The sequence below is a fragment of the Sorex araneus genome, chromosome 1 (genome assembly GCF_027595985.1).
Source record: "Sorex araneus isolate mSorAra2 chromosome 1, mSorAra2.pri, whole genome shotgun sequence".
NCBI classification, from domain to species: domain Eukaryota; kingdom Metazoa; phylum Chordata; class Mammalia; order Eulipotyphla; family Soricidae; genus Sorex; species Sorex araneus.
In genome coordinates, this window is record NC_073302.1 from 390,170,032 (window position 1) to 390,191,403 (window position 21,372).

General features: G+C 38.8%; 1 protein-coding gene across 1 annotated transcript in view; it reads right to left on the reverse strand.

The window, feature by feature from the left end:
- GTPBP10 (GTP binding protein 10) overlaps positions 1-21,372 on the reverse strand; it is a 32,346-nt gene that overhangs the window by 5,392 nt on the left and 5,582 nt on the right. Inside the window, exons 4-9 of the mRNA XM_004602168.3 lie at positions 19,922-20,066; positions 9,360-9,433; positions 7,246-7,298; positions 5,649-5,756; positions 5,062-5,139; positions 511-634 (exon numbers count right to left, since the gene is read on the reverse strand). Coding sequence (XP_004602225.2) covers positions 511-634; positions 5,062-5,139; positions 5,649-5,756; positions 7,246-7,298; positions 9,360-9,433; positions 19,922-20,066 — 582 coding nt within the window. The remainder of the gene's footprint in view (positions 1-510; positions 635-5,061; positions 5,140-5,648; positions 5,757-7,245; positions 7,299-9,359; positions 9,434-19,921; positions 20,067-21,372) is intronic.

The following is a 21,372-nucleotide window of genomic DNA, read 5'->3' on the forward strand; positions in this document are numbered from 1 at the left end:
ACACATACATAGTTATTTTTAGAAAACTAGCATTCTTTAGAGATGTTCACAGATGGCACTGCAAAGAAATATAGCATTTTTGGTCTAAATGCTTTTTTAAAATTTATGGTGTTAGGGGAATAAGTACAAGAACTTGTGAAGCACGTTAAAGAAAAGACTTCACGGGTACATACTGACTTTTTTCAAATTCTAATTATAATACCACTACCATTCAAGAACCCAGGTTAAATTTTACTTTTTCATAAAGCATGACCTTTTCAGCTCAAATTAAACATTTTTTGGTCTCATCTAACTTTTCAACTGGTTACACATTCTGAAACTTAACAATCATTTTTAAAAATTATTATTATAATTTCATTTAGACGTTTTGTATGATAGATATTTTTTCTTTAAATATATTTTGACAATAGCAGTTGTCAGTTTCTTTTCCACTGATTATAGCACTTAGCACTCTCTCTGTACATAGTAAATATGCATTAAACTGGCATAAAGTGAAAAAAATGGGTTTACCTTTAGGATTCTGGAGTTGTTCCATCAGTTTATGGAATTTATCATCCGCATGTGGCAAGTCCATTTTATTAACTGCCAGGAGTGCAGGTTTTGTTTGAAGTTCCTCTTTGTACAACTCTAACTCCTTTAAATCAAAAAAGAAGAATCAATATATTTTTATTTAAATATTTAAGCAAATTATATACTCTGTAATATCTATGTTTAACCTACAGACCTAAATAATCTGGATTTCCCACCCATCTCTGAAATGCAGTGAATTGCAACAGCCACAAACTAATTTAAAAGATAATTTGGGGGCCTCAAAAACTTCTCGGATACTCAGTCCTGGCTGAGACCTCTGGAGCGAACCTAGGAGGGGCCTGGACTAAAGCCACACTCACACTCCCAATAGCTGTGACCATGCCCAGTTAAGTGGCTAGACTGCTCAGTTATATATTCTGGATTTTCTTGAGCCACATCTACAATCTCTACAATACTAACATCCCAGCAGAAGCACACCAGATTGGATGGGAATGTATGTATCATCTCCACTAACAAAAACATTAACACAGAAGGGTTAACTTGCAACAACAGCTTAGTAAACCCTCAGACAAGGACTTGATGTCCCCATGGTGAGAAACAACAATTTTCACAAAATTTTCTTTCACTGAAATATTCTTTGATCATTCCATTAGCCATTTAGTGATGACAAACAATATAATATAAATTACAGGGGGCTGAGTGATAGCACAGCGGGTAGGGCATTTGCCTTGCACACGGCCGACCCGGATTCGATTCCCAGCATCCCATATGGTCCCCTGAGCACCACCAGGGATAATTCCTGAGTGCAGAGCCAGGAGTGACCCCTGTGCATCACCGGGTGTGACCCAAAAAGCGGAAAAAAAAAAATTAGAGTGGGCCTGCTAGGGGCAGGCTTGAGGGGTGGTTGGGAAAATGGAGACAATGGTGGAAGGAAGGAGATGGTGGGATTGGTGCTGGATATTGAATGTCTGTAGCAAATCATTATGAACAATTTCGTAAACAATGGTGCTTAAATAAAGTGGGAGGGGGAATAACTAAGAAATAAATTAAAAGATAATTTGGAAAATGCTTTTGGTTTAGCTCATGTGTTAGTATATTTTAGCTCAAAAAACATGTTAGAAGGGCTGGAGCAACAGCACAGCGGGTAGGGTGTTTAGCCTTGCACGCGACCAACCCAGGTTCGATTCCCAGCAACCGTATGATCGATCCCCTAGCACCGCCAGGAGTAATTCCTGAGTGCAAAGCCAGGAGTAACCCCTGTGCATCGCCGGGTGTGACACAAAAAGCAAATATATATATATAGATATATATATATATTAGAGAAAGCTGTTATTTTTTGTCTAAAACCATGTACAGATATTTGGGCTTCATCTAAGCATATAAAAAAATTTAGACGTGAATAATGATAATTTATTTGCATTCTTTAAAAAGTGTTATGTGGGGCTGGAGGGATAGCACAGCGGGTAGGGCATTTGCCTTGCATGCGGCTGACCCAGGTTCAAATCCCAGCATCCCATATGGTCCCCTGAGCACCGCCAGGGGTAATTTCTGAGTGCAGAGCCAGGAGTGACCCCTGTGCATCGCTGGGTGTGACCCAAAAAGCAAAAAATTAAAAAAAAAAGTGTTATGTGTTTATAATATATTCTTGGGACATGGATTAGGCAGTAATATTTTGGGATGAGGAGAACCATACCTGGCAGTGCTAAGAGCTTACTCCTGGCTCTGCTCTGAGGGATTACTCCTGATGGTGCTTGGAAGACCATTTGGGGTGCCGGGGATCAAAGCATGCTCAGCTGCATGCAATGCTGGCACTTACCCATCATATTATGACTCTGATCCCAAAATAGGCAATAATTTGGGGGTGGCCCACACCTGGTGATGCTCAGGGGTTACTCCTGGCTCTGCATTCAGGAAATCACACCTGATGGTGCTCAGGGAAACATAACGGATGGCAGGGGTTGAACCCAGGTTGGCTGTGTGCAAGGCAAGCGCCTTACCTGCTATACTCTCTCTCCAGCCCCGAATTCTTTTTTTAGAGATGACATCAAAAACACAAGCAAAAGGAAAAGAAAACAAATGGAGCTAGAGAGGGCTGGTGTGATACAGAGGGAAGGGTACTTTCTTTGCATGCAGCCAACCTGAATTAGATCCCCAGAACCCCATATGGTCCTTGGAGCCCAAGTGATCCCGGAGTGCAGAGTCAGGAATAAGCCCTGAGCACCACTGGGTGTGGCTCCCAAAAAACAAAAAATGGGAGTTCATTAAAATTTAAAATTGGGGAACTGAAGAGAGATAGTACAGCAGGTAAGGTGCTTGCGTTGCACATAGCCAACCTAGGTTCAATCCCCAGCACCAGAGATGTCCTCCAAACACCACCAGGAGTGATCACCTAGCACAGAGTCAGGAATAAATCCTGATCACTGAAGAGTGTGGCATCAAACTCCCCCAAATATTTTTTTAACTTTGTGTTTCAAAGAATATCACAAATAAAATGAAAAAGACAATTTGCAGAATGGGAGAAACATTTGCAAATAAGATATTCCAGTAAAGTATTTATATCCAAAACATAAAATTCTTACAACTCAACAAAAAAAATCTATCTATCTATCTATCTATCTATCTATCTATCTATCTATCTATCTAGATACAGATACATAGATACATAGATGGGGGCCAGAGAGAGAGTATAGTGGGTAGGGTCTTGAACACAGCTGACCAGAGTTTGATCCCTGGCACCTCATATGGTCCCCAAAGCCCTGCCAGGAATGATCCCTGAGTGGTGAGTCAGGAGTCAGGGATAAGCCCTGAGCACTGCAAAGTATGGCCCAAATCTCTCCCCCACCTCCACCCACCGTCAAAATAAGACATACAGCTCATAAATGAATGGACAAAGAATCTGAAAAGACATTTCTCCATAAACATTCAAACAGTTAAGAAGCATATGAAAAGATAGTTTACTATCACTATCACTACCATCCCACTTATCATCAATTTGCTCAAGTGGCCCAGTAACATCTCCATTTGTCCTAGCCCTGAGATTTTGGCAGCCTCTCTTTACTCGTCCTTCCCAACAGTGCTGCATTAGAGGCTTTTTTAAGGGTCAGAAGAGTGAGACCCATCATTGCTACTGTATTTGGCATATGGATAGTTACTATCATTAATCACAAGAAAGCACAAATCAAAAACATAATCACCACTTCATCTCTATTTAGGATGGCTAAGAATAGTAAAACTAGAAAATAATAAATGCTAATATTTATGCAGAGAAGTCTTGAATGATAGGACAGTGGGTAGGGCTCCTGACTGCATGTGGCAAACCTGAATTTGATCCCCCAGCACCATATATGATCCCCCAAAACCTGCCAGGAGTAAGCCCTGAGCCACCAGGTGTGACAAAAAATATTTTTTACACTGAAATCCTTATACATTACTAGTGGGATTTTAAAATGGTGTAAGGTACAACCCCTTTGGAAAATAGATTACTAGTTCCTCAAAATGTTTAACACAGGGCTAGCAATTCCACTCCTAACTAAGCGTATACCCAAGAGAAAAGAAAACGTTAACACAAAAACCTGTATACAGGGGCTGGAGCAATAGCACAGCGGGTAGGGAATTTGCCTTGCACGTGGCCGACCCAGGTTCGATTCCCAGCATCCCATATGGTCCCCTGAGCACCGCCGGGGGTAATTCCTGAGTTGAGAACCAGGAGTAACCCCTGTGCATCGCCGGGTGTGACCCAAAAAGAAAAAAACAACAAAAAAAAACCTGTATACATATGCATATGTTCATACTAGTAGTATTACTCATACTCATAGCAAAAATGAACAAAGAAAATAGTGTACATAAAATTCTGAAGGTGATATTTTCTTTTAGAAATAAAATCCCTGGAGGGCTAGAGTGATAGCATAGTGAGCGTGGCACTTGCTTTGTATATGCCAAAGTGCATATGGTCCCCCAAGTACTGGTAGGAGTTGATACTATAGACGTGATAGCTACCAAAATTATACCTAATGAGGGCCTGGAGTTATAGTATGGTAGTTTCAAACTCTGGTATCCCATATGGCTCCCCAAGCACTACCAGGAGTGATCCCTGAGCAAAGAGCAAGGAGCAACCTCTAAGCATCATTGGTTGTGGCCCAATTCCTCCCTTGTCCCCCCAAAAGTATACCTAATGAGTAGAAAAAAGGAGACTGAGGAAAAAAGATTGTAAAATAGAATTATGTAAAATCAAATTATCATTCATGAAGCCAAGAATGGGGAATGTTTCAAAAAGAAGAAATAATAAGTATCAAAATTTAGGCAAGCAAAAATCTGAGTAGAATTTGTTAGGGATTTAGAATTAAGTAGGACTTTATAACTGCAATAGTAATGTAGGAGTATTGATAAAGGCAGCAAATTTAGATGACTGTATATTTTACCTTTAAAAATAGTGGTAAAGTACATATTTTAATTATAAAATTTTATTTTAAACATCTTTATATGCCTACATATTGGACAAGATGCATACTATACTGAAATAGAAGATTCTACCTTAGTAAGGAGTATTATGGTCTCAAATGCAGTTCTGTACTGAGTGTAAGAAGAAAGCTGAAAACCAGAAATATCAACCTGAAAAAAAAAAAAGAATCTTAAACATGAGAACAACAGCTATATATTTGTCTCAAAATGCTTTAATATTCTCAGGATGAAGTATTATCACTTAAATGTGGATAATTCTGTGATTCAAAATAAGTTACAGAAATTGGATTAAAAAAATAAGTATTCTGAAAATGAGTTAATAAAATGAAAAATTACTATTGATAACACATTTCAATACATCTTTTGTACATATGTGAAACTCTAGCATCATCAATGCAGTAAGTATAAATACTATACTATGGATGTCAAAAAATTCAAAGAATTACTTGATAAATATGGCTAAACATATTTAATACAGTAAGCAATACTATTTCCATCTTCATAGTAGAAAGATTATTTGCTGTATTTGACATCCATCTAAACAGACTTAGTGAAATCATGTATGTTACTACTTTAAATATTACAAAAATTTCCAGGGAAAGTAAATTAATTGATTTTAACATTTATTTGAACAACACATTGGTATTCATATGACTTACAACAAAAAGTAATTGTCTAGTTCTTTCTATATGTTTTAGGAATTTGTGGCCCATTCCTTTGTTCATATGTGCTCCTTCTATTAATCCAGGGAGATCAGCTACTGATACCTAATACAAAGATAAATAGTTTGACAAAATAGAATAAATAAAAATAGCAAGGACATTACATTTCAAAATTTTCATATTTTAACTGTAAATACTTCCTACTTTTGATTAAAAACACATCTCCATAAGACAAAGATAACTTTAGAGCAAAATAAATACACTGACTTGAGGCTTTAAGAGATAGTACAGAGATTAGGGCCTTCGCCTTGCATGCGGCTGACCCTGCTTCAATTCCTGACATCCTATATGATACCCTGAGCACCACTAGGAGTGATTACTGAGTGCGGGGCCAGGAGTAACCACTGAGCATTGCCAAGTGTGGCGAAAGACCCAAATAAATAAATACACTGACTTAAAATGTTGGGAGCAGGAAATAGTACAGTGGTTAGGACACATGGCTAGCAAGCACTTAACCTGGGTTTATTCCCGGCATCCCATGGTCCCAGCGCTGGCTGGGTGCAGCCCTTCAGGACCCTGAGCAGTGCTGCATCCTTTGTCTATTGCAGTGAACCACTGGCCTAGGTGGCCAAGACTTGCCAGTGGAGGCTCCCCCCCAAAAAAAAGAATTAAAATCTTGGCCTGAGAAATAATACAGGGGGTAAGGGACTTGCTTTGCATGCAGCTGATTCCAGTTTAATCCCTGAAACCCGTACCCGATATGACCCGGGAGTCCCAGAAATACTCCTGTACTTCTGGATATATCTGGATATCAGTTTATCTATTCATCTACTGAAGAACATTATGGTTATTTCCAGCCTTTTACAATTATAAAGCTGCTACAAAATATGTATGTGAAAGACTTCGGTATGGCTAATAAATTTTCAACTCATTTGACAACTACCAAAGAGAATAATTGTTGATTGTATATTATGATTTAAAGTTATTTTCCATTTATCTCATTTTTATTCTAGTCATTCAAATGGTTTATAGCTATTCTTTTTAAAAAATTAAAAGCATTAGTATACCAGAATCCCATTTAATTAAAAAAATTTGGGGGGGCTGGTATGACAGTACAGTGGGCAGAGCATTCGCCTTATACATGGCTGACCCAGGTTCGGGCCCCAGCATGTCATATGTTCCTTTGAGCACCACTAGTAGTGTTTCGTGAATGCAGAGTCAGGGCTAACCCCTGAGTATCGCTGGTATGACCCAAAAAGCCAAAAAAAATTTTTTTCTTTTTCATGTATACATAATGTCTTAAGGAAAAGATAATAATATAGAAATAAACTGAACTTACAAAGAGAAAAAAACAGAAAAAAACATAAAGAAGATAATTGTAGTAGCAAACCTCAAGTAATATTTGAAAACACAGAAGTCATATTTTTATACAAAATATCACTACAATAGATCTAAAAGAATTGATTTCACTTGTCATAAAACAAAATATTACAATTTTTTTCTTCTAGTACAACAGTAGTCAAATGTAAAGAAATCCACAAACCAAAAACAAGCATATCAATTTCTAACCAAGACTCATAATTTAAAACCTTACCTGTTTGAAATCATCATACATTATCTTTCCAAGTTCAGGTTTCAATGTTGTAACTAAAAGAAAAAGTAGCAGTAAACTATGACTAAAGTACAGGCTGGGCAATGTAGGAGACAATGATCCTTTTCCTTGAACAATTTAATTCAAAATATGTTCTTATTTGTTGAAATGGAAGACAGAATTATTCTGTTAATTACAATAGGGACAGGAAGATAGTACAGAGGTTAAGGTCCCCTAACCCTAATCCTATTTTGATCCCTGGCAGCAACAGGATGAGCCCTGAGCACTGGTGAGTATGGCTCCTTACAAACAAATATAAAAATTATAATATACCTGAAGAAGAACAAACACATATTTTTATTATGTGCATAGACATAGATCTAATCTAAGTAGTGATTCTGAAAGTTCCTCCACTACACTGCAAAAGACAGTGATTAAAAAAGTTGGGGTTTTTTTGGGGGGGAACACAGGACAGAATTTAATTTTCCTATCCATGGGTCTGTGATAAAAAGTGTTTAATCCCTTCACACTCAGCTATCTTCAAGCCACACTAAGCCTGCATTAGTCTCCTTCCTATGACTCTTTTTTTTCCTGCTTTTCTTCTTTTATCTTTCTTAAGAGTCCTCTCCATTATAATGATTAATATTGGACAGGTAATTTTTAGTGGTTGTTCCAAGGTTAACTCTACTTCATCAGTCCAATTTTGGATTGGATTAATTTTCCAGGTGACTCTCATGTTTGAATGTTTTTAATGACAGAATCCTATAATATTCATTCACAATTCTCAGCCAGGACCATTTATATCCCATGTCAACCCATTTTCTATAATACATAGAAAGCTAGCTTTGAAAAATAAATTTTTTAGACCTTACATAAAAAGGCTGTCAACTGCTTTAAAAATATAACTATCAAGGGCGGCCGAGGACGTGGCTCAGTGGTAAAGTCTGTTGTAGGTGAGTCTAGGTCCTCTCTCTGGCCCTCACCCTGCTCTCCCCCTAAGAAAAGGAAAGACAAATTCAGACTACACAGCCTATATGTATGGCCTCTTACATATAGTCTCTGTATATCCTCAGTCTCACCTTGATTCCTTCATGGACTCTAGAGGCAGAACTCTCCCCCCACCCCCAAACCCCATCCCACAGAGCCACTATGCATGTACTATTTCTCTGACTAAAAGACATTTCCACCTCCATTGGCATCACTGACTAGCTCATATTTACTCTTCATATCTCAGCACTGGCAGGACAAAGAAGTCTGGAACAGTCATCTATACTCTTTCATAAAACCGTTTTATTTTTACTTATTTTTGGTTTGGGGGCCACACTTGGTAGTCCTTAGGGACTCCTGGTTCTGCACTCAGAGATCACTCCTCTTGGCAGGCTTGGGGAACCACATGGGGTCCTGGGGATAAAACCCAGGTCATGCACATGCAAAGTAAGCATCCTACTCACTGGATTATTGCTCATAAAATCATTTACAATTCCCTTTATTAAAAAATAAATATATCCATTAACTTCCCCTCCATTCTGTAAACTTATAAAGTCAATAGTATCCATTCCTGCTTATCAATCTTTCTGATCCCAAATCTTTCTATAGTTCCTTAAAATAAATGCTTGCTGAGGAATCAACTCATCTCTGCCTTTACCGTGGTGATTGATAAAAGGAAAGTGCTTATAAAGTCACAGCTAAACCTGACAAATAATTATGCAATAGAAAAATTATGGTAACAGAGTATTTAAAAATACTAGGAACAGTGTATAGAAATTTAAGATTAAAAGGAAATGCATATATATTTGTCTGCTAAGAGTTTTCAAACTAAAGTTACTCTAGAACAGTATTTCCCAAAGTGGGAACAATACTGCACCCCAACTCCCCTACCCTACCCATATCCAGTGGGATCACAGCAGACTTCCGCACTACTAGGTGTATGCATTTTGTTTGTTCACTTAGAGAAAGTAGATTTCCAAATGAATACTGAGTAATTTTTTTTTTCTAAAAAGAGGGTACTGGTTAAGTAAATTTGGGAACCTCCTCTGTAGTTATCATTCTGTTCATACCCAGAAAAAGATTAACTTTGTAAAATTTATTGCATTAAATATATAATAAATTATACTTACAAGCATAATCCGCAATTTCAGGTTTTGCATGAGAAATCTGACTTAACAAAGAGGATTTCCCAGCATTTGGGAATCTAGAATTTAAAAACAATATACACACACATTACAACAAATACAGTTTTTTGTTTTGTTTGAGGGCCACACCTATCTGTACCCAGAGCTATTCCGTGGCTCTGTGTTTGGGAATCAATCCTGGTGGTACTCTGAGTAACAAATGAGGTGCCAGGATAGAAACAGGGTCAGCTGTATGCAAGGCACACACCTTCCTCATGTACAATCTCTCTGGCCCACTAAATGTTTGAATTCCAAACATTTTGGAATATTAATACTGAATTATGACAATTTCTGGGATTAAAAGTAGAATCTAAGTTTTAAATAATTTTGAACATCTAGAAACTTGTTGAAAAAGTAAAGTAGATTCATTCTGAATACTGAAGTTTCAGTTTGTAGAGTAAGTAATTTAAATCAATTTTTTAAAGCAACAACTTGTAAATCATAGAAAACCTAAAAGAAATAAAAATACAATCCTCTACCTCTACAAAATACCAATAATGTATTAATCTTATTGTTCTGTGGATTAAAATTAAAATTTCATATGAACATTTCAAACATGAAAGTATATTTTTTTAGGAATATGTTACATGAGGAAAAAAAAGAACAGGGGGCCATCAATATGGTTCCCCATTGCTCATCGATTTGTTCAAGCAGGTACCAGTAACGTCTCTCATTGAGAGACTTATTGTTACTGTTTTTGGCATATCCAATACGCACGGGTAGCTTGCCAGGCTCTGCTGCTCGGGCTTGATACTCTCAGTAGCTTGCCGGGCTCTCCAAGAGGGGCGGAGGAATCGAACTCGGGTCGGCCGAGTAAAAGGCAAACGCCCAACCACTGTGCTATCGCTCCAGCCCATCAATATGATACAATGGGTAAACTAGCCTTGTACAAGGCTGACCTGGGTTCAATCCCCAGCATAATATATGATCCTGCAACACTCTTAAGAGTAATCCCTGAGCCCAGAGACAGAAATAAGCCCTAGAGCACAGGGAAGAAGGGAGGCAGGAAGAAATAACAGAGGGCAGGAGGGTTGATGCAGGGAGGGGAGGGGAGGGGAGGGGAGGGGAGGGGAGGGGAGGGAGGGAGGGAGGGAGGAAGGAAGGAAGGAAGGAAGGAAGGAAGGAAGGAAGGAAGGAAGGAAGGAAGGAAGGAAGGAAGGAAGGAAGGAAGGAAGGAAAGAGAGACAGTACAGCATGTAAGGCACCTGCTCTGTATGTGGTTGGTCTGGGTTTGATCCCTGGCACCACCAGGAGTAAGCTCTGAGCACTGCCAGATGTAGAGGGAAGGAAGGAATAGAGGGAACAAGGGAAGAAGAAGAGTTCATCATATTTACTTTCACTGGACAGTGAATGTGAAGGGTTTTTCAGCCAGAAGAAACAGTATATACATAAAGGCTCCCGGATGGCTGTCAATAGATAAACGTGCCTAAGGATCCTGGAATAATAAACCCCATTTACCTAGCTCCAACAAATAATATATCCTTAGAAGGTATTTCTTTAAAGTTGATTTGTTGGTTTGGAGAGACAGCTCAGGGGTCAGGGAAACATACTACACATGCACAAGGACCTGAGTTCAACTCCCAGAACCTTAATCTGTCCTCCCACTCCCAGCACTGCTCAGTGTGACCTCAGAGGCCTGGGCTCTCACAGCATGCGCCCCCACCCCCCACCACCACCACTCAGCCCAAGGATTGAATTATCCACTCCTACTGGTCAAGTGTCACTGAGAATGGCCCCTGAGGATCCTGAGAATGGTTGGGAGACAAAAAAAAAAAAAGTTTTTTCCCCAATTTTTTTTGTGTTTCTGACATACACTGTTCCATCACTGATCCCACCACCAGTGTCAACTTCCCTCCACCAGTGTTCCAAGTTTCCTCCACCCCAACTCCAATCTACCATCTTGACAGGCACCTTTTTGAGTTCAGTTATTAGAGTTTGGGTCTTGTGATGTCAGTGCTGTTGATTCTGTGGTATGGATATTTACCTCTATCGTTCCTTAATGCCATTGATGTACCTGAGTCCCCTATCCCCTTGACCCTTGCCCCCATTGCTTCTCATCTATCTCTTCTCCCCTCCCCCTTCACATTATTTCTTTCCTTCTCCCTATTCTCTGGGGGCAAGGGTAATCTGGGTGTCCCACTTTTAAACCATTGCATTTCCTCATTCAGTTACTCTAAATACTAATGTAAGTGATATCTCCTATGTTTGGCCAAATAGAGGTATAAATAAGGTTCATATATTACAAAAGCTTGATGAGTGTCCTAAGTTTTTTTCTGTATAGACTCCCTCTTGGTCGTGCTTTCTATTTGCAATATTCTTTTTTTGTCTGGGGGCCACACCCAGTGGTGCTCAGAGCTTACTCCTGATTCTGCATTCAGCGATCACTTCTGGCTGTGCTCAGAGGATTATATGGAGTGCTAATGATTGAACCCTAGTTGACTTTGTGCAAGGCAAACACCCTACCTGCTGTACTACTGCATCTGCTCCATCCCTCTTTGCAACTTGAAAGAATTTGAGTCATTTATCCTGTAGATTTTCTTTCCCACAATCTGGATCTTTTTCCACAGAAAACCCCATGAGGTCATTTCACATGTTCCTTTGCCCTAGATTTTCTATAAATTTATAGTTAGATTTTAAGACCTTGATCCAATTTGGGTTGATTCTTTTTCTGAAAGATTACTTCATAGTTGGATGACCTCCTTTTTAAATAGAATCACATTAGGTGCATATCTTTCAATGGTGCATGGTAATTTAAACAATTTTTTACTGTTAGGCATTTAAGGTGTCTCAAGTTTTTTGACTAGTGGTAGAATTAACAGTGGCAGAAGTAACAGTGGTAGAATTAATAGAATTGTTTCTCTTCCTACAATTAAGCATTTGCTAGTTGTCTTATTTTTTTTCTAAAAACTTTAAACCAAACATTGGGCTATCCTTGAAACTTTACACATATTTTAAATCTATTTCTTGAGATAATATTGCATGAATACTGATTAAAATTAATGCTCATTTGAAGACTCTGATTTTATTATAAAATTTCCTTCAGAATGGCCCACCATGTATAAAAATAGTACCAGGAATGAAGGGTCATTTAAGAGATGATCTCCTAAATTTCATTCCAATATTTTTACTGTATTTATCCAACACACAGAAATCTAAGTTGTGCAGTCACATATGAAAGCTTCTCAAAAAATTATAAGATAGAGGTATGGGATGCATGCAAGGGCCTGGGTTCAATCCCTGGCACTAAATAGAATCATATTAGGTGAACGTCTTTCACTATCCCACTTTTACCATCCCACTACCCGACCCAGCACTGCCCTGGAGTGCTGAGAGGCCCCCACAAGCACCTCCAAGTGTGGTCCTTTGTGGTTAATGTGGCCCCTGGATGTGGGTCAGTGATGTTAAGGTCTCCTTTGGCCTTGCTGGGTCTTGATATCACAGCAACACATTGCTACTGAATTGGATAAGCACTGAACCTTTCAGTATGGTGGACTAATTCTATCAGGTCTGAGTGTTGCTTAGGAAACCCAAAATAGAAAAATAAATAAAAATTTCAGATGAAAAAAACTGATTTTAAAAAAGAAGTTCAAATAAATAAATAAATAATGATAAAAAAAGTTTAGTATGATATAGTAATTCCACTTCTAGCTATTTATCTGAAAAAAAACAAGAATACTAACCTAAAGAGATAGAGGCACCCACATGATCACTGCATTGTTGCTAGAACAGAAAAGACATGTAAAACGTCTAAAGTATCCATCAGTGGAAGAATGAATAAAGAAAGCTGTGTCTGTCGGCCTGCTTGCCTACCTATGTGAATGTAACACAATGCTACTACTGGTGATTTCATTAAAGGATTTTGCTAGTTTCAACTTGGATGAACACAAGTCAGAAAGAGAAAGACAAATACATTATCATCTCATTTATATTTGGAATTTAAAATATTTAAATTCATGCATGAGTGGGCAAAATAGGTAAAGGCAGTCCAAATGATATAAATGCTCAGTTACAAAATATATCATAAGTATGTAATGAGTATCAAGGTGATTATACTTAATAATATATCACACACTGTAACTTGCTTAGAAAGTAAATCTTAAAAATTGACATTAAAAATGTATAATTATGAGAGATGACTCCAGACCCTATACCAGGCCGGGTCTCAGATCCAGGGCACCCCAGAGGGGGCACAGGTGAGCTCAGCACCCACTGAAACAGAGCCCCAGCAGCTGAATACTCCACAACTGCATCATTGCCATGCTCATGGCCAAACTCTACAGGCTCAGGGTGAGCCTTATCCAGGAATGAATCTGTTGAAAAACTCAGGTATGCGGGTTTTGTGACCGAAATCTCCAGGCTCTCACAGAGTGAGGGATCGGCTACCTCCCCGCCTCCCCGCCCCCACCCCTGTTCTTCTAGGAGCCTGTGAGTCAAGCCCATGAACTGCGTCTGACACCACATAAGTTCATTAACCACTTATGATCCAGAGACTCATAAATAAATCTCAACAGATCAACAAGTTGCAGAGATGCTTCCAGGCCCCAAAGTTACTATGCCGTTAAAAATTTAACTCCAGTTGTATGACCCAATTCAAAATATTAGAATTCTTGGAGCAACATCTCATACTCTACACCAATGATATACCACATTTGATGGGATGTAAGGTAGATGGCAACCAATCTCGATTAAGAAAATATGAACACACAAGGCTTACCCTGTAACATGTTAGTAATCTCATATACAAGGGCATAATGGCTCCAAGGTGAGACACAATAATCCTTACATACTTTCTTCTAAGAAAATCTTTTTTGATCATGTTTAAAAAATTATTCAAAACAAGCAATATAAAATAAATTATTTAGAAAAAAAATAAAAATAAATAAATTATTTAGAGCTTGCTATTAGGGCTGGTTTGGATAGTGGTTGTAAAAATAGAAAATAATGGTGGTGGGAAGGTGCAATGGTTGTGGAACTGGTGTTGGAATACTGAATGTAATAAATGATCATGAACAACTTTATAAAAATAAATTTTTTAAAAGTATAATTATGTCAAGTATAGTTATCACTTTGTGATATGCAAATATCAAATCACTATTTTTTACATCTAAAGCCAGTATAAAGCTTCATGTCAATTATAGTTCAATACACTATATCCAAGGGGCTGGAGATGGTAAAGTGGGTAGGGTGCTTGCCTTGCATGTGACCAACCCTGGATCAATTCCTGGTATCTATATGGTTCCCTGAGTCCCACCAAGAGGGATCCCTGAGAATCAACAGGTATGGCCCAAAAAAACAAAACAAAAAAAATACGAATAAATAAAAAATAAACTATTCCAGCAAATAAAAGAGCACTGACTTGTCCATACAACAACGTAGTCATCAGAAACATCATAAGAAATGAGAAAATACGACTAATTCCCACATTCAGAGTTTTCAAAAAAGTTCTTTGAAAATATTTTGCAACTATTAAATTGGAACTCTTAAAAAAGTCAAATTAGGGGCTGGAGTGATAGCATAGTGGGTAGGGCGTTTGCCTTGCATGCGGCCGACCCGGGTTCGATTCCCAGCATCTCATATGGTCCCCTGAGCACCGTCAGGAGTGATTCCTGAGTGTAGAGCCAGGAGTAACCCCTGTGCATTGCTGGGTGTGACCCAAAAAGAAAAAAAAAAAAGTCAAATTAAAGTCTATTAGCAAATTTCTTTTTTTCTTTTCGGGCCACACCATATGGGATGCTGGGAATCAAACCTGGGTCGGCTGCATGCAAGGCAAATGCCCTGTCTGCTGTACTATCACTCCAGCCCCCCATTAGCAATTTTTATTAAATAATCCTTCTATAATGAAGTTATAGAATATACACTTTGCCTGAAAAGTATTTTCTTATATCCTGTTATACTCAGGCACTTGTAAATTGCAAAATTTTCTCATGGTCACCATTCGCTGAACAACTTATTCTTTTCGAGAGTCTCATAATAATAATAATTAAGCAGACATATGCGTGCACACATGCACAAACAAAACCACAAGCAAATATTTCTAAGGGGATCAAAGTACAAAATAAAAAATGAATAAGAATGTTAAAGCAGACATGAGATATTTTTTATAAAGTAATAAAAATTTTAGAGGCTAGGAAAAGATCGGCTCTTACAAAAGCAATACAAGCATATAAGTTATATGCTGTCTTCTAAGATTGAGTTCACTGGAATAGAACTAAACTGATGTCTGATTACGCTGATATTAACAGTAACAACTTTTTAAGAATAGTTGCTCAATTTAAAGGCACTAGAAAGATATATTCACTACTATATCTAAGAATCTAGATGCTGGAATTGGAGAGATAATACAATGGGTAGGGCACTTGCCTTGCAGGGGTTCAATCCCAGGTACTGCATAAGGTTTCCCAAGCCCCATCAGGAGGCAGGAGAGATCTCTGAGCATAGAGCCAGAAGTCTAGGTGTGAGCCATCCTAAAGAAACAGGAATATAGATGCTTTTTTCTACCCAGACGATAACTCAGTGGTTTGTGAAAGCATGTGACTTACAAGTGAAAGGCCCCATGTTTAACCTCCAGTGGCACTTGCATGCATTAAGGGCAAACCTGGCAGTTTGGTTTTTTTTTGATCCTCAGCACCACGGCATGTGTAAGCACTGCAGCCAAAGATCTGACTCAGGGAAAAGTATCAGAATCAAAAGATGTGAGTCCTATGGCTAAGACATTCAGGCCCTGGCAAGCTCTAATACCAGAATGCACATGAGCATGAAAACTAAAGAAGTGTGATCCTGATGAACACTGAAGCTAAGTGAGGTAGCACCATAACCATATGTGCGATCCCTGGTGAGCACTACAGCAAGCAGGCAGTTGTGTGACCCTCTGCAATCCCAAGAACAGAATTCCAACACCACTCAGCAGCTATCTTGGCCATGCGACATCATATTCTCTTCATTAACAGCAATAGAAAACAAATGATTTAATGATGCCTTTTTGGCAGGTCTGATTGTTGGGGGAATATTCCAAATAATAATAGTGGGCTTTCTGTCGAAAATCGAATGTAATCAAAGTAAAGAGAGAGTAAAGTGAAAATCATCTGCCACTCAGGCAGGGTGGGGGGTGCAGTGCGGGGGTATACTGGGGTTCTTGGTGGTAAAAAATGTGCACTGGTAAAGGGATGGGTGTTTGATTATTGTATAACTGAGACTGAAACCTGAAAGCTTTGTAACTGTTCTCACAGTTACAAAGTGATTCAATAATAAATAAATAAATAAGAACAATAACAATGAAAGAAAGGGGGGGGTGGATCTTGATGCTTTAACTATTTGTTCATTTTGTTTTTCTTTTTTTTTTTCCTTTGCACCATATCTGGCTGTGTCCAGAGCTTACTCTTGGCTGTGCTGAAGGATCAATAATTCCTGGTTGTGCTAAGGGGGAATATATACGGGTGCAAGGGATCAAATTCAGGTTGGCCATATGCAAGATAAGCACCTTACTTGCTGTGTGCCCGTGATACTTTATTGTAATTTAAAATCTCTTCTGAAAAGCTTAGTGTCATTATAATATTTAGTAAGACACTAAGCTTATTAATGATGCAAAATGTTGGAATATAATGATGCTATTGTTCAATCACTAAGCATTCTACAAATTTAAGGCATATGCTTCAAATGCCTAATTCAATAATATTCAATAATAATGACCTAATTCAATAATACTGCAAGGGGAGAACTATCTCCATTTACTATTAAGGATGAGAAAACAAAGACTATCTAACATAACTAAGACTACCGAGTCAGCATTCAGAGGATATGACATTTTAACTCAGAGTCTAACTTGAATCTCCCACCTAATTACTTATCCTTACTAGATTCTTCTTAGACTGTAAAAGTGTCCTGAGGGAACTTGAAACACATTTTTCTACCAAATGAGACTGAGAATGGCTGGAGTTTTTAGTTTATGCACAAAACTCTATTAAACCGTAACATTCATTTATTTTTTAAAGAGTATTACAAAACCTCTATCTCTTAATCCTCATAACTATATTCTGATGAAAAAAAATAAATGAATTGGTAAGTGTCGATACAGATCACATCTTTCCCTTTTGTAATACAAGAATGGAGCATCTGTGAACTCATAAGCCACTACTAGTCAGACCTGAACAGGCATGAAAAAGAGGTGAGTAATTCAGGGGCTGGAGAGATAATACAGTGGACAGGGAGCCTGCCTTGCAAAAAAGCTGACGTGAGTTCAATCCCTGGCACTCTATATGGTCCCCCTCAAGACCTGCCAGTAGGGGCTGGAGTGACAGCACAGTGGGTAGGACGTTTGCCTTGAACGCGGCCGACCCGGGTTTGATCCCCAGCATCCCATATAGTGCCCTGAGCACCTCCAGGAGTAATTCCTGAGTGCAGAGCCAGGATCAACCCCTGTGCATCACCAGGTGTGACCCAAAAGGCAAAAAAAAAAAACAAAAAAAAAACCCACCAGTAGCGATCCCTGAGCTCAGAACTAAAAGTCGTGAGCACCACCAGGTTTGGTCCAAAAACAAAACAAAAGACATGAAGGATTCAGATTAAAAACTCTGATAAAGAAGCAGTTGAAAGGGCTGGAGAGACAGTACAGCAGTAGGAAATTTGCCTTGCACACAGCCAACCCAAGTTCGATTCCTGGAACCCCATATGGTTCCCCTGAGCACTACCAGGAGTGGTTCCTGAGTTAGAGGTAAAGCCTGAGAAAGTCAGGGTATGCACCCCTCCCCTAACCCTCTCCCCCTAAAAAGCAGTGAGAGCCAGAGAGATAGTACAAAGGTTAAGGTGCCCACCTAGCATATGATTGCTGTGTCAACCCTGGTTCAAATCCTGTTACCACAAATGGTCCTCTGAGCACTGTCAGTGGTCTGTGAGCACAAGGCCAGGGCTGGTTACTTAGTGCCACCAGTTGCACCCCACCCTCAGAAAAAAAAAAGGAAAAGAAGCAGTAAGGTGGCTGGAAAAGAAGATGGAGAGAGTTTAAAAAGAAGCTGTGGACAGTTTGTGGATTGAGCAACAGCACCAGTTTTTCCTACCTTTTCCTTAGGCCTTCCACCAGATTACTGTGTAAACTAACCATAAGACAAGGGAGAGGAAACGCACAGTTGAAGTTTTCCCTTCTTTTACCTACTCTATATCCTATTATATCCCTCCAGGCTTTTATCAGCATTACAATAAAAAGAATTATAGGATGGAGGTTGATGAAAAGAAAACCATGGTTAAGAACTTCAGTACTCAAAACCTATCCCTGGACTGCAGCTGTATATGCAGCTTCATGACATCTCACACCTCATATCACTCAGTCTCCAAGAGTAGCGCACCACACTTGATACGGTTTAAAGTAGAAGGGAACCAATCTTAGAGGGAAATATATTTTTACATACACACACACACACATACACACAAGCACACAAGTCTCAGTGCTTGACAACATATTAGTAATCTCTTATAGAAGGGCTTAATGGCCCCTGGGTGAAATACAACAATCATCACACACCTCCTCTAACGAAAGTTTTTTGGAGTATTTTCAGCGTTTTATTCATAACAAACACAATACAAAATAGATTATTTTGGTTCTGATTTGGGGCAGGGGATGGGGTTCAGGATGGAAACATTCGAAGTATGGTGGTGGGAAGGTGTAATGGTAGTGGAATTGGTGTTCAAATATTAAATGTAATCAAACACTGTGAACCACTTTATAAAATTAAAATAATAACAATAAAAGTAAAAGAGCTTCAGTACTCAGAACAGAGTAAAAGAGGATGTGAAGGACAGGGAAAACAGTCAGAGCAAGATCCATCTTGGTGCTGCAGCAAGTCTGATGGTTGAGACTGTACCAGCTCTGGCTATCTGATCAATACCTCTATTAAACCTGTGAGAACATTCAATCATTTTTTCCTTCTATACTCTTTTAGAAAGATATATTTAGACATTTAGGTAGATTTTATTCCCCAATATAGCAAAATAATTTTACCTTTTTAAACTACTGCAGTTGATTAGTTTTCTTTCTTTACCCATTCCCTAAAATTTTTGCAGTCCAACTTAATTGCTATTATCTTTGGAAAATGAATAGTACTATGAAATTCTATATTAGCAACATGAAGATAATTATATTTATTAGCATATTCTCAAAGTATGCAAATAATGAAAAAATTCCATAAGCTAGAAATAATCCTGTCCTCAAATTATCATTCATAGTTAGTTTCTATTCATAAACTACCTCCCCATGGGGCTAGAGTGATAATATACCATTATATTATCACTTGTCTTGCACGTCATCACTTGTCTTGCACAAGTACAGCAGTTGTCTTGCACGTCATCACTCCAGGTTCAATTTCCAGCACCTTATGTGGTCCCCTGTGTACTTCTAGGAATGATCCCTGAACACTGTGCCAGGAGTAAGCCCTGATCACCTCTAGATATGGCCTCCTCCTACACCCAAATCCATAAATTATCTCTCAAAAAAAAAAAACTAAAAGAACGTTAACACTTACCCAACAAGACCTATATCAGCTACAAGTTTTAGATCAAGGCGAATTACTCGTTTCTGGCCTTTTAATGGTAAAAAATTTGTAAGTAGTTTACCGCCAAGTCCTCCTTCCGCTACCAAAATTCTTTCTTTCTCTTTATTGAGTTCTCCTTAAAAAGAGAAAGAATGATACTTAGATCAGTATTAGTAAGTGGAGTTTAATTACTAAAGATTTTTTCCTATAGAATCAGATAGCAAGAGAGTCCAATTCACAAATTCAAAGAGCTAAACACTAAGATTTTTAGGCCATACCCAGCTGTACCTGGGGCTTACTCCTGGGTCCTGCAATCAGGAACCACTCATGGCAGGCTTGGGGGACCACTCAAGGCACCAGCAACCAAATGGGAGTCAGCAGTGTGCTGTATCTACTGTATTATCTACTGTATTATCTGTATTATCCTTCCAGCCCCTATAAGATTGATTTTCTACTTAAAAGTCTGATCCCAGAACACTTTTGTCAGAAGTTAACTTTTAAAAAACATGCACATACCCTTATTTTTACAATTCACATATTTAGCAGGCAAGGCCCAGACGAGATCTGGAGCGGCCACACACGAAACGGCTCCTCTGCTCCTAAAAGACTATGATCCTGGTGGCCTACTATAGGCCTACTAACCACTTTGGCACCCAGTGGCTGCTTACAGAAATGCATCTAGACTGTGAACTGAGCTATAACCCCATGCCGCCCCAGGAGAGGAAATTTTTTTCTCTCTCAGTCTCTTCTTTCGGCGACTTCTGGCAGAAATCTTTCTGGACTTAATTACTAAAATATCAGAAATCCAAAACCGTGTGGCCGCAACAGCCGCTCATATATTCTTCATTCTCAGCAATGGAAAACAAACTATCAAATGATGCCTTTTCAGCAGGTTTGATTGTTGGGGGAAAATTCCAAAAAATAATAGTGAGTTTCCTGTTGAAATATTGAATGTATTCAAAGTATAGAGAGAATAAAGTGAAGATCATTAGCCACAAGGTGGGATGGGGGGTATACTGGGGTTCTTGGTGGTGGAACATGGGCACTGGTGAAGGGATGGGGGTTTGATCATTGTATGACTAAGACTTAAACCAGAAAACGTTGTAACTTTCTTCATGGTGAATCAAGAAAAAAATAAAAATTAAAAAAAAAAATTAGCAGTCAATTTTAAGGAGTTTTTATGTAGTCTCTTTTTTTTTTTTTAAGTTCAGGGCTGGAGAGTCAGAGTAATAATACAGTGTGTAGGGCATTTGCCTTGAATGCGTCAACCCAGGTTCCATCCCTGGCATCCTATATGGTCCCCTGAGCACCTTGAGGAGTGATCCCTGAGCTGGGTGTGGCCCCAAACAAAAGCAAAACAAAACAAATAAAACAAATGAAAGTTCTTTATAGACCATGTTGCCTAGTGGTAGAGCACTTGCCTGGCATGTATAAAGCCCTGT